The sequence below is a fragment of the Empidonax traillii genome, unplaced genomic scaffold (assembly GCF_003031625.1).
Source record: "Empidonax traillii isolate 1590-97213 ecotype Southwest subspecies unplaced genomic scaffold, ASM303162v1 scaffold98:size2021230, whole genome shotgun sequence".
NCBI lineage: Eukaryota > Metazoa > Chordata > Aves > Passeriformes > Tyrannidae > Empidonax > Empidonax traillii.
In genome coordinates this window covers 1,644,897-1,663,956 of record NW_020955291.1, presented here as the reverse complement: position 1 = coordinate 1,663,956, position 19,060 = coordinate 1,644,897, and the positions used below count along the sequence as shown (strand labels likewise).

The 19,060-nt window shown below is 38.3% G+C and overlaps 1 protein-coding gene across 1 annotated transcript in view; it reads left to right on the top strand.

Moving 5' to 3' along the window:
* FHOD3 (formin homology 2 domain containing 3) overlaps positions 1-12,396 on the top strand; it is a 354,314-nt gene extending 341,918 nt beyond the window's left edge. Inside the window, exon 28 of the mRNA XM_027881870.1 lies at positions 9,689-12,396. Coding sequence (XP_027737671.1) covers positions 9,689-9,771 — 83 coding nt within the window. The 3' untranslated portion in view covers positions 9,772-12,396. The remainder of the gene's footprint in view (positions 1-9,688) is intronic.
* Positions 12,397-19,060: the final 6,664 nt, after the last annotated feature.

Genomic DNA, 19,060 nt, shown 5'->3' with positions numbered 1-19,060 from the left:
TAAAGCTCCACCCAAGTAGTCTTGTGTCAGACTTACGTTGAGTGGACCATGGAGGAGATAGGAATTGAGTCAAGTTTATCTGAATTTTAGACAAACTTGGGATTAGTGGATTAAATTTGACTACAGAACATTCAAGGTCGGGTATTTCATACTAAGTTCCGCCTTCAGAAAAAGTGAAATAGGAATCATCATGCTATCAACAGGTGCCAAAATGTGGGAAAGAGCTCTGCCAAAGGACCAGGCACGGAGACCAGCTTTAGGCAAGTTTTGGTTACACATGCAGTGCTGATTTGGAATAAACATGTTTAAAAGCAAACAAAATACTACATGGGAGACACTTGAATCCAAAGGTGTGTATTTTTTGTTGGGTGTTCATAGGGTGCTTTATTTAACTTTTTCTTCTTATTTTCTTTGTCTTTCATTATTTTTCATTTCTGTGTCTCTCCACTTACTTTTTCTGGCTTTAAAAAGATACAGAAGTGCCAAAATACCAGGAGGGAGACTGTTCTGGTATTTATAGCCTGACTAAAAGCAGGAGTTAATGGAAATTATACTTTTAAAAAATGAAAACTTTACAAAAAGAAAGTCTATAATAAATACTTTAAAGGCAAGCAACTTCACTTAGAATTTGCAGTTAGTTATTTAGGATTTTAGTAGCTAGATCCTATCAGGAGTTTGAGGAGGGGTCAGAGTAATTTAGTGAGTGATGCATATTTAGAAACTACTCTTTGTGTTTAGAAAAAGTAAGTGTATCACTGATGGTATTCAGTATCAAAGTCTGTTTGTTCTTACACAAAACACTGAGCCTTCAGAAGGTCAATAGATGTTGATAAATATGTAATTATTGAATGAAAACAGAATGTGAGACAAAGCGTGGCAGCTGGAAGGTTATCTCCATTAGATACCATGAGAGCTGGTGTCTTGGATGCCTTTTAAGTAATATATTCTTTTATCCTTAGAATGGCAAGATCTTTGCAAAATCTGTAGAACTAAACTCCATGATCTACAATATATAAAAATACTACTAATAAAATTATTATTAATAATTAATGAATTAATAATAAATGCAGTTGACTACAGTGAGCTGTAGAAATTGATGTACCAGAGCAGGATGAGGTCTGTGTAGTCCTGTATCTCATCTGTGCCAGAGCTCTGGGAGAACAAACAGGAGAGGATAGAATCATAGAAGGATAGAATCATTCATGTTGGAAAAGACCTCCAAGTTCATCAAGTCCAACCTTTGACCAAACACCACCATACCAGCCATTATGTGGCATAACCATTAGCCACTAAGCTATTAGTTGCATAACCCGTAGCACTCATCTTGAGTTTTGATAGTTGTAAATCAGTGTATTTATTTAAAGTATGAGGCTGAATAGCTGGTTGCATATTGTTCAGTTTTGTCCATTGTAACTGATGACATATTGACGTATATAGTTGTGATTGTCAATATTAATACAATTTCTAAATTGGTGCACATTTATTTATGAGTGTTCAGTTTCTACTTTACTGTGTGCATTTTGGGAGAGAGGTTATAGCTTTAGGATATCTGATCTTGACAGACAGGGGTAGACATTCTGCTTTTTGAGTGTTCAAATATATAGTGCCTGTGTATTTTGTTGGCAGTCTCCATGAGTTTTGAACTACCTCTTTCATACCTCAAGGTTTCTTCAAGAGTGTTTGCCTAGTGCTAGCACCATAAAGGAAACTTGCAATCGTCCTGTACAGTTCTACATCACATAGCCTTCAAAACAAAAGGTTTTTTGAAAGATTGGTTTAAAAATCTAATTTGAAAAATTGCTTGTAAAAGACGCTTATATTCATTTTCCAGTTACTATTTTAGAGGAATCTGTAAGTCATTTCTAGAATGAGTTTTATTCCGATAAAAATTATTTCTTCTGGGGCTCCTAGCTGAAACTTTTGGGTTTTTTTTAATAAGTAAAGTCAGATATAAAATTAACCCATCTTGTACCAAGAAGTCTTTCCTTAAATTTATGTTGGATTCCAGTACCAGTGTTAGAGGTACTGTGTGGTTTTTAGTATTTGCTCAAAATTATACAGCATTGTTTTAATGCAGCAGCTGAAAAAAAAGGTGAGAAGTCAATGCATTGATCTGGAAAGTCAGAATTAAATATGCAATGTTTACAAAAAGTACACATCTTTTATCCCTGTTTATTTTAGTTCACAGGGAGAGGAGAGAGATGAACACTACACAGACATTCACATGTACTTGTATGTTACATTACCCAAGGACAAAGGACATGGTTTAGGAACAAGGAGAAAACTGCCGCTATAACCTATAACGGGTATTCGCAGTGATTTTAGAGTGGCTGTCCCCTCATGGGACTGTCCAGGTGACACCTGTGTCCCAGCAGGATTTTACAGCATAGGTAGACCATTGGCATCTCTGTGTGCTGTGTTTCTGACACTGGGAGAGCCAAATGCAGCTTCGCATGGACTTCTACGCAAGGACTTACAAGTGCTGGAATTTCTCTGGCCATCTCTTCTGGGCCAAATGGCACTTTCTTAATTTCAGGAAAGGGTGTGCTGAAGGTAATGTGGGAAAAACTGGCAGGAGATGAGCAGATGATAAAGAGCAAGTGAGGTCAGTATTATATGTAGGAAATAAAGCTGTTCATGTTCCCGGGTCACAGAATATTGGCATTGACTTTTCTATATAAATACTTCTGTTATGGTATACAGTTTAGATACTTTTTCAATTGTAGTTCTGTAGAAAAAACTAACTTTACTTCATTTGTTTACTAACTTTACTTCATTTGTTTGCATCTTACAAGACATACAAATTGTTGTTTTCACTTTTGCCGGTTTGCCATTCACTGCATCAGTGAATTCATCTTTGTAACCCTCTGTTTTCATTTTAATTGACATATATTAAAGGCTTTTGAATTCTTGACACAGAATTCATCCCAAAAGTTGGATACCTAAGTTTTAAGTATTAAAAAAAATACATATGGTTGAGTTGCCCACTGTTAGTCCAAAATTGATAGGGTATGTATTTTGTTTGCTTTCTTTCTATATTAAAGTGACTTTCAAGTTTATCTTTGTTCAGAAATTTACTCCTTATTTACATCATCCTTTCTTCCTGAAAGCTGATGATTCTCAGCATCCAAGTAAGAACTCAGCAGCAGTGAGTAGCTGGAAGACAAAATCACAGAGTTCTTATGCAAAGCACTTCATCTGAGAATGAGAAAAGGCAGAGAAGTACAAGGCGGCTCTGCAAGCTGCCTTACAAAAGAAGTGCAGTAACAGAACCAATCTCCTGTGGCTTTCAGGAAGAGCCTGGAGCTACCACTGCTGCCAACGAGAGCCCTCTGCTGCCACCAAGTAGATTAGCAGAAGGGGTTGGGAAGGCAGGGATTTGCGTGGACGTGACTGTCAGAAGTGTTTGGAGGAAATTCTCCCTTAGAAGATGAACAAAAATGTTTCATACAAAGCTCTTTTGCATTTATCTTGCCCCAGCACTATGTCCAAGAAATAATGTGTGTGTGTGTGCGTGTGTGTGTGTGTTTGTATGTGTATATGGCTTTCTCTAGGCAGAATAACACCTCCCAGTTAATGTAATTACAAGGTTGTTTTGATCACAGTTATTTTTAATCTGATAGGTTTGTAGAGATGCTACCTTTTACTGTTTTATTCCCCAGCATGGATTCCTAATTGGGATAATTAATTTGTATTCCACAGATCCCGGGGGGTCAAACTTGGTCACTCTCCCAAGAGACATCTCCATGTTCATAAGCCTGCTCTACCCCTCTAGTGGGTTATTTTAAAATTCCAAATGAAACTTAAAGATTGCAGGCCTGAAACTCTTGTGTTAGATAGTATATTTTTTTTATCCCATCTCCTGCCTTTTTTTTTGACTTGTGCATTGTTAATATTTAGTCTGGTCTTGAAAACAGTATATAGTGCTTACATGCAGAGTCAGTTGTTGTTGAGCTTTATGCTCTTGATGCTTTCCTATTAATAGTGGAATCATTTCTGACTGGTAAAGTTAAGTGGGAGAAATTACGAAAGAGGTGGCAGCAGGATTGCTTTTAATAGTAAGTCTGTAATGGAAGTCACATAAGTCCTGAAAATTAAGGGGGTTTTGTCACAGAAGGCTTTCAAGGACAGAGTTAAACCTTGTTTGCTGCTCTACTGTTGGGACCACATAAATGATGATCTGTGAAATACATAAAGTTGGAAACTTTAACAGTTTCAACTACCTGTTAAATATTACTTTGAAAACCCGTATGCTCTTCATGAAACCCAGGTTCTATAAAGCAATGTTATATTTTGTTCCCTATAACATAAGCCACCTGGAGATGAAAAACAAGTTAGGCTTTCCTTATGAAGTGCCAGTTTGTCATTTTCCACTGCTAGACTCCTCTTTATGTCACAGCCACCATAAGTCACACCCAGAGGTGGTTGTGAACGACAGAATTTCTTGTTAGGAGACGCTTGTGCCATCTATGAAGTGTTAACAGGACTCAAAGCAAAGCTGCAAGGCAGCTGTAATACATAATAATGTGTTGTTTCCGTGAGCTTTCTATGTGGATGACGCAGACAGAGACCACATTTCAGTTGTCTGCACTTCTTCAGAGAAGTGCATGATATAATCCAAAAATTCACCTACAAATCCTCAGAAGAAAATCTCTATGCACAATATTTTAGTATTTCTATTAAGCATTTAAGCCTACTCATATTCAGCAATGATATATACATAATTAAACATAAGTATAACTTTCATAGACAGTGGCATAAAAATGCAAAGACAGAAAAGGAATAAAAATATTAAGAAAATATGAGCAAGATTGTCTGGACTGAACTTTTGAGTTGCAAATTGTCGTTGCTGGACTCACTGGAGTGCAGTCCAAGTTAAATGCAAATATATGAAAACATAGACTATGTATGCAAGCTGGGTGTGGATGGATAACACAAAAGAAAACTAAGATACATTAAATGAAATGAGGTAATGGAGCTGACCTGTATTGTCTCGTATAATCTGCCCTTCCTGCTGTCCTCACTGTGTAATTTACAGACACGTGGAATTTTCTTCATTCCAAATCAGCAGCTAGCAGCTGCATTACCTTTGCAGCTGGGACTCTGAAAGTTTTGTGGCTGCCAAGTCTTTGCAATAGGAAGGACACCCATTCTGGGACCACTTGAGTGGGAGAATGGTCATATCTATTCTGCTTTTCAGGTAACTCATACGAATGTAAACACACGTGCCAGAAGCCATTGCGAGTGCATGAATAAATGGCACCAGTCAGACTGATCTTTACTGTTTGTTGAGTCTTAAGAAAAGAAAGGGTAGGGAGAAAGGCAGTTAGAAATTATATTTGCTCTTTAAAAACACAACCAAACCCTAGATATTCTCTAACAAAGCTATGCTTGGGGAATTACTCTCTTTTTAAAACTTTTCCAGTGTTGTGTGAGGGCTGTGTATCTGTAGATTTTGACCCAACAGGCAGAGTCAAATTCATTGAGTTCATCATAAGCACACTGCATTCTGCCATGATATCAAATAAAGTTCTAGATTTCATGATTAACAAAGAGTATCATATCCTCTGACCCCAGAAAAACAACATTTAGTTTCTTGGTTATGAGATCTCAGCAGGCCTTGCTTGTGACAAGAGTAAAAGTTATTTTCTCTCTATGTTATATTTCTTAAGAAAATGTTTTAAAAATCACTTGAAGAACCTAAAAGGTCATTTGAAAGTCTTATTTTTATTGTCACTGCCTCCAAAATACATTCCATAACTCAGTTTAATGTGATCTGCAGCAGGCCAAGAGTTTTACAAGCCAAGATATTATGTCTAGTCCAGTTAGAGACACGACAGAGTTCAGTGAAGCAGGGAGAGTGAAGATCTAGTATGAGAAATGCAATTTTGCATTGCCAGTAAAACATGGAAGGAAAATATCTCCCTCCATTCAGTTTTGATGACTGTGTTTGTGACCTAATGTAGAAGAACCCTACCAAGCATTTTATGAGGAAACATACAAATGACTGAGGACATCTGTTTAACAGAATGTCAGGACAAGGTTTACCCACCTCCCTGCTCTTGTAGATAACTCAGCTTTCTCCTACCTTCATCACCCACAACCCTCCATATTCTACAAACCAGTTCAGAGAAAGGTGGGGCTTATTCTTATGCTACTATAGATACTACACCCATCCATTGTATCTTCAGATGAGGAAATGTACTGTAATTTGTACATATTAAGTATAACTTTTATTTAAAGAGACCCTTTATCAGAGTACTTTCATCCCTCTAAGTACATAATACTTCAAACTACAAGTGGATTTAGACTGGCCTGTTGCATTGTAGGGACAAGAATTCCCTTATTTGAGTCTGGACCATGATTCTGTCAGCTATTATCCTTCCAGTTGCCTGTTGAGGGTGGACAGTTTTAATCTTACCAGTAGCTAGAACACTTTTCAGTATTTGACCGCACCCACTTAGTTTATACAAGTCAGCAACTGTCAGTTTTCATGGGAATTATTCTGTCACTGAAAAGATTTTTCACATCTTTGCTTTTTATTAATTATTTTCTTGCCAGTCTCATTAAGACCACCAAAGTCCTACATTGTTTGGAATTGTTTTCTCCTAACTGCTGGCCTTAAAACCTTAGGTCACTGGAATATGTTAGATCCAAGTTATCATTCTTTGTATTACAGGAGAGCTGAGATAAGTTAGAATAATCAACTGAGGAATATTTTGTTTAATGACAGCTGCGTATGTCCAGCTACTCATTGAGTATTGTCATTCCTACTTGTTTTGCAGTGGCACAAAAAGTATAAGTCTGGGATTGGCCTCTGTTGTGTAAGTCATACAGCAGACTCAGAACAGAGCACTTGTCCTTGTCACATGCTGCTTGCAATATTTTTTTTCCTCAGTCACCAAAGGGTTCATGCACAAGGACCTCAGTCCAAGACTTCAATATATTTGATAGGTAGGCATCTGGAGTTTTAGAGAGATATCTTGTCTAATGTAAAGAAGATTCCTTATTTGTTTCATGAAGATAGTTCTACTGTGGTATGATTTCTGAATTGAGAAACATAATTTTCTTCAAAGAAACCTTTATGTTTCTGTGAATCCTTTTGGCTTTTCCTAGTAAACTAGTAATCCTGTCACTCAGGCTAATGGAGGAATTTAAACAACTGTATTCTGCTGGCTGGAAGTTATAGAGGCACACATTTCCCTTTCAGTTGTTAAATACAGTCTCAGCCCAGTTATTTGTGCTGTAGTAACTGTACTCACCTAAAGACAGTTGTTCTAGATTTATCTCGTCATAAATAAGAGCAGAATTTTGCTTAGTCCAGTACATAATCAGAGTTAGCAGAGTACCTCTGTTCCTATTAATTGTTTACAAACAGGAATAACAATTCTGTTCTCTTCCTGTCTTACCATCTGACAAGAAGAAAATAGCTTTGTTTTACAGTGGTTATTGTGCTCAGTTAGCAAATGTGAGTGAGTGAGTGAATGAGTGAGTGTGTGTGGTCTGAGGGAGCTGGGGATATGTGTGAGGGCAGTCATGAGTACATTGGTTTGACACTTCTGCAGAGGTGTCTAAAACGTGGAAATTTGTACTGCATTTGGTTTTCCAGTTCACTTTTGCACCAGTGGGAAGTTTTCCAGAAATTCACCCTGTGAAAGTGTAGTCTCTTGTATGCATATTTTTTAACGTGACTCTACTGTCAGGTGGCTTAGCTGGCTATGGTCTATGTTTGGCTGCATGTTATAGAGGATATGGCAGTGCAGGCAGCTAAGCAGGTGAACTGCAGAGGGAAATATCTTTGCTTTTAATATAACAGAAATGTTTTTACTGCAGCTTTCTTGGATTTGTTCTTCCACTCCTGATATAGTTTATTTTGACACAGAAATAAGCACTGGGTGATTCACTGAGATCTTAAGACCCTACGACATTTCACAGCTTATGTCTAGAATTTAACATTCGTCATCATGGACATTTGGATGTCAAATTTGAGATGTGAAAAAGGGTGCCAGTCATGAGGACTGACTCAAAGGTCCTTCATGGGTATTTTTCACCTAGCAGACCAGAGCATTTTTTGAAGTTTTTTTCTCTTGTGGTAGTACTTTTTTAGTCTTTCCTAATCTTACCTTTGTCAGTTGCATTTAGCCCTGTAGTGCTTTAAGCTAAGTATAGTAAACTTGGAAGATGTTGCTGATGAGTATTGTAGGAAAAACTGAGTATTATAAAAAGCTGCCGTGCAGACTCCTGGTGGTGTCTAATAAGCATACAAATGCTGTGGGAGAAGGAGCGAGCTTTGAAAAACAATTTTCAACTGTTTTCAACTAAGAGTTTGATTATGGAGGAACAACTACACATATGGCATTTCCAGCTCATTTGATGAACCTTGGTAACTGATCAAAGTGGTTTGACTATCAAACATACAGCACATTCATTCTACCCGCATGGTATCAAATAGTCAACTACACCGTATTCTTCCGTTATCTTATCCCTCTGTTTTCTATGCCAGTCCATTCCCTTGTCTCACTCCTGCTCAACCCTTGAGTGTGACCACCCAGTTTCAGTTACATGAACTGAACATCTCGATAAGTTAGAGGTCTTGATTGTGCTAAATGACAGTAATGCAAGAAGTCCTTGGCCACTATTGACAATTGGTTTCTCTAAGATTAGTTGCCTCCAGACTTCACTATTGTGGAGCTCCAGCTATATTCTGTTCAACATTAAGTCACTGTTTATGCTTTGTGTGCGGCTTAAACTTCTCAATTTGCTTTTTGTATTTGAGGAACATTAAAATGGGGAGTGCACACCAAGTTTGTGTCTTGAATTAAAGCCCATCCACCTGAAAATCATGGCACCAGTAAAACTATGAGGACACTGATGCTCAGTGTGTGCAGTCGCACAGTCACTTGTTTCTGAATAAAAAAGGCAATCACAAGTTTTAAAACTTTTATGTCAGGGCTAGCATTCAGAATACTCTAAATAAAATTAATAAAAAAGATTTTGGCATACATTTATCATTTAAATTCAACTAAAATGCCACAGACTTAATGACAAATATGATGCAAATAGTGCTAGTGTGGGGGAATATTACAGAAGAAAGGGGTGCATGTATGAAAATAGTAGCTTTAATGATTTGAATCAACTATAAAGTAGTTAAGTTTTTAATCTTCTACCTTTTGGGGTGGGGTTTTTTCACACATTCAAAGGGTCTCATAGGATTTAATAGTGATAAATTCAATGGAGCCCTATAAAGATTGTAAAGGACTTTTAAAAGGGGCCTTAGAAAACTGTAAAATAATAGGGCAGATGATACTTTCTATGAACTGAAAATCAACTGATATAATCTCAGAGAAAAAAATCTTAAAATGCTGTGGTATTTTTCCTTAAAAGTTTTCATTGACTAAACATGAAATGACAAATGTCTTTTTGCCTAACTGGAGTTGCTGAGTACTTAATGCTCCCATGGATTTGCCATAGGGCATTACTCAGTGTTTCTGAACTTGAGTCCCTGAGTACATAGCAACTTTTGATTTGATTGAGCTTGCATGTTAACAGGGTTTTTTGCAGGTGAAAGTCTTGTGTAATTATCAATTCTAATTGTTTTCATTTTCTTTGTTGGTTTGTTTTTGTGGTTTTGTTTGTGTTTTGTTTTTGTTTTTTTTTTTACCTGCTTTTGGAATTCATGACCACCCAGTGAGAAGGACACTGAAAAGTGGGCTAACACCAGAAGAAGCCAAAGCACTGGGCCTCATCAGCACTTCTGAGATGCAGGTTTGATATCCCAGAGGTGGCAACAAGAAGAGCCATTCATCTGAAGCACACAGGCTGAAAACCCTTTGGTGTGGCATTGAGCTGCCAACCTCTTCTGCTGCTTCCCACATCCTGTCCTCTGTTCGTTCAATTTTAATAAGCAAAACTCCACAGCCAGGGCAGAAGAAGGGTGTGCCACAGCTCAGCATGTCATCTGAACAGTAACTGAAGAAGCATTTCAGTGCTTGTAGGTGAAAGCATATGGCTTCTTCTTCTCATGGTGTGTTGATGTGGGTAGGAGGGGGCTCTCTGAGTTATCTGTCATTATGTGAGCTGTGTTTACGTTGGCTTTTCTTGTACCCTGTTTTAGTCATGGTAAATGTATGGCATTTTGTCAATGCAAGGAACGGTCCTTAAAGAGGCAAAATAACTCCTGTTACAGCAATCCCAATTTTTCTGAAGAAGATTCATTAAGACAAGATGCACAGTCTGTGCAGCCCAGTGGTTTGTTGGTTTTTTTAATTATTTTGCCACCAAAGAATGTAAAAATGTATGTGTACCTTTGTATATGTACAGAATGAATGTGTGGACATGTGTATGTGTATCTGTACATATACAGTCATGGTGTGAAATCATGCTCTTGCTGAAGCTAGCTGGACCATGATTTTCACCGTGAGGCCTTACTGTTCCACCTGGACAGGAGGAAAAGAATGTCTTTTTCGTAGGAACTCAGTGTTGTTCAGTGGGATTCACCCTGTGGGGCAGGAGATGGCCTGCAATACAAGTGGAAAATTTAGGATCATTAATTCATATGTATTAATACACACTCATACTGTACATAGCAGCATGCACACAGAGGAGAGAATGCAATTCCTCCCTCTTGTTGAGCTATGGCTGTACTGTGCATTTGTACAGTTTCAGAGAGATCTGTGTCAACAATTTTACATACTCGATAAATGAATTTGGATGCTAAGATCAAGAAGTTTTGTTCACTTGCCTGTGCCCTTCATGCTGCTTTTCTCTGCTGCAAGATAATGTGGTGGTAATTTTTTTTCAAATTAATGACTCTGAATATGAAATAGCCCTGCTAAAAAGCCTGTTGTGTTTTTGCTGTTCTTTACTGGTTTTTTGTGATTATCCTTGATACAAGTGGAGTGGGTACCACGGTAAACAACTCCAATACATTTGCCCTTATCTCACTGTTTTATAACTGACTTTTATAACTACCCTCAGCATGTTTGAAGAACCTTTTGTCAACTCATCTGCCTTTAAGTGGAGGACATACGCAGCAGTGAAGATGAATTGAACACAGTCAACCCAGCCAGTGCTGAAGTATTTTGAAGAGAACTACAAACAACAATAGCAGAAAAGGGAACTTTTTAAGCCAAAGTCTGTATATGGCCATTTGATCCTCAATAATGCACAAGACTGTGTCTTTCCATTGCCTTAGCCTCTAAGATTAGGAGTGTGTCTGCAGAGCAGTAACAGCTGAGGCTTCCTTCAAGCCGGTTAACTGGGGAACTACTGCAGTTTAGTCATGGTAACAGGATTCAATTTTGGCTGCAAAACACACTTGGAAAATAGAATTAAATAATAGTCTATGCTGGGGTCCTAATGCCATAGTTGTGTTGCTTCTGGCACCCAGTCTAGGTCTACTCTGCTCTCAGTAAGGACAGGATAATTGCTGAAGATTGTTCAGGATAGTTGAACCAAACACAATAAGCCTTTGAAACTTTAGTCACCTATCACATCGCATTGAGCACAGCATCCAAGTGATGAGAGAACCAGGTAGCTGACAACACTGCAGTAAGGTCTGTGGTTGAACATCCCATTTATGCTGCCCACCCTCTTGATCATAATATTTCATTCTTTATCTACTGATGCCTTGGATCTTCCATGGAATCAAAAGTCACTAATGAGCAAAGGTTCTTAAGGACAGTATTAAGTTCAATGTTGTTTTCCCCTCAACTTGTTAAAAAGCCAATTTTACAAGTAGGCAGAAGGCAGTAGTTGGGTAATTAATAAAATATGTTGTGTATTTGAAAGCCATGGAAAGGAGAAAGCTGACTGGGAAATTGAAGTGGCACATAACTTATTTCACTGTAAAATATGCAGGACCTACAAGCATCTGGATTTTAAAGTGGATCTTTATGTGCTGCTCACCATTATGGACTTTTAAAATCTCTCTTAAGGATGCTTAGAACAAAGAAATGAAGGTAATGGGGGTTCGTGGAGGTCTTTGAAGTCTGAAACAAGAGGAAGACGCCCTGAATGTAATGGTTATGTTGAACTGTGCTACTTGCTAAGTGATAAAAGAAGCAGAAACACAACAAAATGCATTTATGCTGACAGAGATCCTATATTTGACTGGGAGGAGAAAATAAAACAAGGTTTTAAATCTGAATATTTTAATTAAAATATGTTGAACATGCAAAATAGGTGACTGTTGGTGACCACTTGCTAACAGGGAACAAGATTTTGTTTTGTTTAGACAGAGTACAGTGTCTGTCTCTGAAACATAACTGATGAATTTCTAATAGTTAAGCATATGTGTTTTCCAAGAACTGTGCAAAAGTGTACAAAACTTTATATGCTCCTTATCAAAGAGAACATTAAATATGGGAAATAATATGGGTTAAAATAAGATTGAGGAAAAAAAAAAAAAGATGGTTTCTTTTGGATTCTCTGGATATATAAGGAGCAAATGTCCTACATGTGAAGCATATTCTTCCTTGTCCATTTTCCCATTATATTTTTTTTCCATTTGTGCTCTCTATCTGTAAAACCAATACCATTTTTTATTGAAGAATAACTTGGTCTTGTTTATGCAGTAATATACAGTCAGATTAATTCCACTGTCCTCAGTATTTATTGCTACAAGATCTTCACACACAGTAACAATTCAATAACTACAGAAAAGATTTCCATTCCAGTTCCTGATAATAATGGCCAGCAGCCCTATGTGCACCTGTAAGGTGGCAGTATTTCCTGCAGAGTCAGCCATCATGTCCTGACTGTGGGAATAACGTTTGTTCCCCTTCATCTAACTAGTGGATTCCAGATAAAATGGAGGAATTCATTACATCTGCGTGCCTCTCTCTGTCTGTCTAATGAGGTTGTAACCTTTAGGTTTTGGGTTGCTGCCTGCCCCTCCATTGTCGGAAGTGCCCTCCATAAGGATGGAACACTTGCTTTAAAACATGTGTGAGATATGCATTGGTTTGTAACAAATATAAAAGTCTTGGATACACAAGGTAGTAACACATTCCCATTGCTCACTTAGAGATACATGAAGGCTGTTTATAAACACTTGCAGCCATAATAACTACCTCTCTTCCCTTTCCCATAGTACCAGTCAGCTGCAAACGTAGTGCCCAGAGACCGGAGTCTGAGAGTCACTACTGATGTTCATTTCAGCACCCATCTGCTGCCAATAACTTGTCTATCTTTGCACTTGTCTGCCACCATAACACCTTCCTGATCTGGATGCTGATGTAAACTTTAGTATACATAATACCTGCCAAAGGGAAGCTATCGTAGTTTCCGTTCATCTTGCTTGGTGTTCAAAAGCAAACTGCATACAATTACTTTGTATTCCCTACCTCTCAACTGAGGGATAACGTTCAGTAGCAGTTATGTGGCTACAGTGAAGAAACACCCCCAGGAAATGCTTGTGTGCCACAATCAAGAGTGAAAGATCCCTCACAAAAATTAATTTCATCACTCTTCGCCTTTCAGTCAGGCCAGGCACCAGGCTCATGGTTTCCAGACATTTTATAGCCCAATGGTGCTATGTGTGACCCTTCTGTTTGATAGATCCCTGTCCATAATCCAAAATCAATAGAAAAAATGGTGGTTTAATGAGGGTCTTTCTTGCTCTGATAAACACTGGAAGCAGCCTCAAAAGCGGTTTTCAAAATACATTTCTTTTTCTGTTTTGACCCCCTTTTGTAGTAAATCTCTGATTGACTCTGGTTGACTCTGCCAGCAAAGTAAGGCGTCAGTTTTGTAGATAGACAAGACTTTGGCTTTAGCTTAATAGAAAGTCACATGTGAATATCAAGATGAGAGTTAATGTCCCTATTTAACAGAAATTTGGAGTTTGAGTCTTGATATGAGTGAATCCCTGGTGTGCTGTGCTCTAAAGGCACCCTGGCCAACACTAGGACTTCAACATGTACTGCAACCCCCAAGGGTCACGATATCACTGGAAGTGCACTAAATGGTTCCTTTTGTCAGGCACCCACTCTGCAGCACCTTCCTGGTGATGTAACAACAGCAAATAGCAGTCCAAAATGCTTTAGAAGCCATTTGGTTGGTGGCAGGAGTCTGGATTCATGTACGCTGTGCATTGTGGTTATTGCAGTGCTTTGATTTCACTGAGATGAGGGAGGCAGCCCACCAGTTTCACATCCTTCGTCCTTCCCCTGCAACTCATAGGCAGAGGTACACACTGCTTGCCTCCATCTAAAGGATGCACAGGGATATGGTGTTAGGCAGAAGCAGGAGCATATTCATCTCTCTTTTTCGCTCCTGTACGATCACTACACATTCCAGTCCTCTAATGAGGATTTGAAATGGGCTGTGACACATTCGGATAGTGACTCTGTACTTCCAGCATTGGGATGCATGAAACACTTGTCTAAGCTGTAAGGGCTGTGATTGTTGATGTTTCTCTGCAGGAAAAACTTCCAGATACTTACAGGCTCTGAAAGAAAATAATTTGAAGTGTTATTGAAAGAGAAAATATTTGGTTATAGGCAACCTTTGGAAGATTACTCACAAACACTTGAACAACATGTAAGGCTGTAAGGCCCACCTTCCTTCTTGAACTGGGGCAGCAACTGGCTCAATTGGCATTTCAGATGTGATCCCAAGAAGTTTTTAGCAAGCAGTTTAATAGTTACATAGCAAGTAATGCAAGGAGTTGCATAGATTGTATAGTTTTATGTTTACGCAAAAAAAAAAAAATATAATTATTTCTAATTAGTCCATTTCACACTGAGTGGCAGATAGAGATATATTTTGTTAAATCACTATCTAATACAGAGGCTTCTGTGAAAGAAAAGGTGTATTTGTAGCATTGGGTGCATTTCTCCTTTTTAAAGACTGTCTTTGCGCGTATAGTGTCCTTTTTTTTTGTGAGCTGGGAATTGTAAAAAAATGTAAAGTAGAAAAGGACTTGTTTCTTAGACAAAGGAGAAATACTGTAAAATTGTGTAAATGTCACTACTCATGTTTTTTCATGTTCTGTGTAGCATAGTGTAAAATAGGCTCTCCAGCAGTGTTATTCTGTGAATTGTAATTTAAAAAACAAGCCATGCATGGTCAGAGATGTTATCTACAGGTCCTTTTGGTTGAGCTTTTGGTTTTGTTTGTTGTTTTCTCATTTTAGGTGAATTCGTTCTATGTTGAATTTAATTGTCCAAGAAACTGCATTTTTGTTTCTGTTTTATCTCATAAAGAACTTGAACAACTCTTTTAAGATTTTATTACACACAAAGCTCACCTACCGTTTGTATTGATCCTTCAGAAGTTGTGTCACATTTTGTGTGAAACAGGGAGATTTTCTTTTTATCTGCCTCTTCTCCCCCCACTCTCCCCACTTTACTTTCTGGAAAGATCCAATAACACTTTTTGTTTTTTCTGTGCCATGCAGGGTCAATATGGAAAACTGACCACAGACCTGTGTCCAAAATTTCTTGATATAAGTAGTTAAAAAGCTCACCTCTTCAGCGTTATGTAAACACATCTTGCAATAAAGCTTTATAAAGCACGGACTGGGCTGCTTCTTGTTTTGTTGATTAAGCCAGTCATGGGAGCTTGAGTGAGAAGTGGGTGGAATGGGGGGGTCATAGGTTGTTTTTATCATGTCCTTGAAGTACCTGCAAAGCCATCATGTGGACATCAAAACAGCTGCCATTACACCATCTGGGTGATCTGACCATAAAAAGCTGATCTTTTACGCCTTGTTTCACGGTTTGAGCCTAATTTCTAATCTTGAGTAAAGAAAATAAAAATGTGTCTCTAGTTCTCAAGGTTTTCAGTAATCCAGCCCTACAAATCCTCACTAAACACACGTGGGTGCCTCTTGCTGCCATCATCTTGGAGTTGGTTCCTGCCTAAAAAATACTTTCTGCACAGAGCACATTGCATAAAGGTATGAGATTTATAGGAGCAAACATTAATAAAATTAAAGACTACCTATATGTGGGAGAGCATTTCACATTGCCTCTGCATCAAGATGTGAAACACTGTGTCTCTCAGGGATTCAGAGCTGTAAAGGTGGCCAGTAAATGAGACATGCCTTTGCCTTGACTGAAATACATTTCCACACATCACCATGGAATGTAATTTTCAGGTGGCCACCTATTAGCATTCCTGGACAGGCAGCGGTCTTGCAGTTTTCTCTGTTTGCTGGTGTCTGAGTCTTTCTTTTATTGCTGTTTTAAGCACTTGAGAGAGACTGAGTAGACAGACGGGGCATCCCTGACCTGTAGAGCCGTAGCACAGGGACTCTTGCATCTGCTCTGCCCACAGGTTCAGTGAGTAGGATGAGGAGGGGGATCAAAGTGACACATAGAAACTCAAAATACTCGGATTTCCAGATTTGCTAGTCCTGCAAAAAGCTACTCACAAGTAATTGCTCTTTTAAGTTGCACTCGTAATAGGGTCAAAATACATTATTCAGAGACAGCTGCACGTGTTTATAGCAGCACCCTGGAAAATAAGGTAGGTTGACAAAGAGTCTGAGAGAGAATTTTCACCTGTGGTTTCTGAGACTGCGGGAGCTGATATAAAAGGCTAGGTATGTAAGGCTTCATAGGGAAAAACACCACCTTCCTCCTTTTTAATTAGTTTTTAAGGCTATTTCAAATAAAAAGGTGCCTTTTGGGATATGGCTGCATCCCTGAAAGAGCTGCTTAGCATTCCAGATGCACTGTTGTAAAGTCTAGAGGATGAAAGGCTACTAGCCAGAAATGTGGTAATGCTTTTTAAAATAAATATATAAACCAAGTTTATTGGCCAGACACTTTTCTTTTCTATCACAGCGTATCCATTAGCAGTTCTAAATTCCAGATGTTCAGTGACAATGCGTACATATATTTTTCAGACCTGGTGCCCAGTCAGAACTCATATGTTGTCACAGAGAAACCTCTGGCCTGTAGTCAGGGAATGAGTTAGTATGCAGATTATCCATTGTGCAGCTGCATGCCCTGGTTTATAGACCCTTCAGAACAGTTTGAGAACACACAACTAAAGAAAACAAACAAACAAACAAAACAAAACAAACTTTTTTTCCTATTATAAATTCTCCAAGTTTTCTGATGGGAATGCAGTTTGGAAAAGGGAAAGGGCAGTTCTCAAAGCTTTGCCTCTTGCAAGTTTCTTTGCGGGAAATTAAGAATGACGTCTGTACTCCATTAGAGAACTATCTGATGAGACAGTCCTCTCTCTGCTGGGAAATCCCAAAAGGAGCACAGCCTATGTGAAGTATCTTGCCAGTGAGGGCCTCTCTGAATGGCTTTTCCTGAGTGATTTTTGAGCAGGAGCCAGACTCACCCATCTGTGGAGGTATTCTGCTCAAAAATACTGATTTTCAGTTTCCAGGAGTCAAAATCCAGTTTTCCTTTCCAGTGCCCACCTCTCTCCCCCAGCTCTGCCAAGCTTGCTCTCTTGATTGAGCTGACTCCAGAGCTTTTAGTTTGTTATTTATCTGGAAAACACCATGGAGCATGTCAATGTACAGAAGATATGTAGCAGCACGGGGAGGGTGAGACCCTTTCAGTGTCTCAGATAGGACTCACAAGATCCCTGGGCATATCCTGCTTCATTATTTATGTTATAATGAGCAGAAATGCTTTAAAGCATATGCCAAAATCTTGCAAATAAGTTTTATGGCCCTCTCTTGGTAAGTGTTCAGATCTCTTTGCCTAGACAATGGACAAAATGACTAATCTTGACTTTTATATGTATTTTCCTTTGTTTGTTCCATACTTAATGTAATAAAAGAAAAACAACAGTTAACAAGCAATAAAGAAACTAAAATACCAGTGAAATCCACGGCACTTGAAACTGGACCAACTTGAAGGCAAAGGTGAGGTCAGGTCATGTCATAAACTCCAGTAACATTCTACTGACTTGCAAGAAGAGCTCTGACTTTGATTAAAAGCAGTGGTTTGAAATCTTATCTCTGGAACAGGGAGGACAAACCACTTCTAGAGCTGGACAGGGCTCAGGTGAGGGGCCAACAGGTGGCAATGGTTCTGGAGTATACCCACCACCACAAAAGCATATGCCATGACTGCATGTGGGATATAAATGCTTGTACTAAAAGCCTGTAACCTGTGAAAACAGGTTACAGCATTTGTCACAGGTATCCAAAAGCTACAGCAGGGTGAAAATTCTCCTTTTAATAAAGCAATGAAATCTTAAGACTCTTGAACGAGAAAAAAAAAAAGGAATTCTCCTTCCATCTTTGTCCAGACTTCCTATAAATATGCACTGGGAGGCTTAAATAATCTTGGCAAGATATAGGAAAGGAAAATTATTGTTAAAAAGAGGCCCTGGATATCGTTTCAACAAACTTTTTCCCCACATAAACTTATGGAAAATTATTGACCTTATAGCAAAGTCAAGACAGAAAGAAACCTTGAATTATGGCAAGATACCCATTTGAACATGAACTAGAGTACCTTCACATTGATTTGTCTGGAATACCTCCCAGATATACTGCATTAGTTATAAGGCGCAATAGACGTGCAGGTTAATAAATAAAAATCTAAATAATCACAGTGTCAACAGTGATGATCTAAATAAAACTAGTTGTGAGTATAATGATAAAGAAAGTATATTAAAAATCAGGCAGTAGTGACCAAAGCCAAATGAAAATTTGATTCTGTTGGCTCTGTGAACAGTGGAATCAAGCCCCCAAAGATAACTATTAGAATGCTAATGGAAATGTTAGATGGAAAATGGAATTTCTTCTCTGAGAAAAAAAGGTCTCAAATCATTTTAACCTCACTAGTTACACTGGGGAATTCTCTTTCAAAAACAGACAGCACACCATAGCCTGAAAACCAAAAGTGAATCCTTGTTTCCAGAGAAATTATCTCAAATGTGTTCAGATTACAAGCATGTGGGATGAAACACAGTTAGCATCCAAAATTATATAGTCTGGAAATTCCACATCTTTTTAGAAGCCAAAACACTGCAAAGTCTGAAAACAAAACAACAAAACAACATAAAGCAGTCAATTGCTTATTGCTTTTTTTTTTTTTTTTTTTTTTTTTTTTTTTTTTTTTTTTTTTTTTTT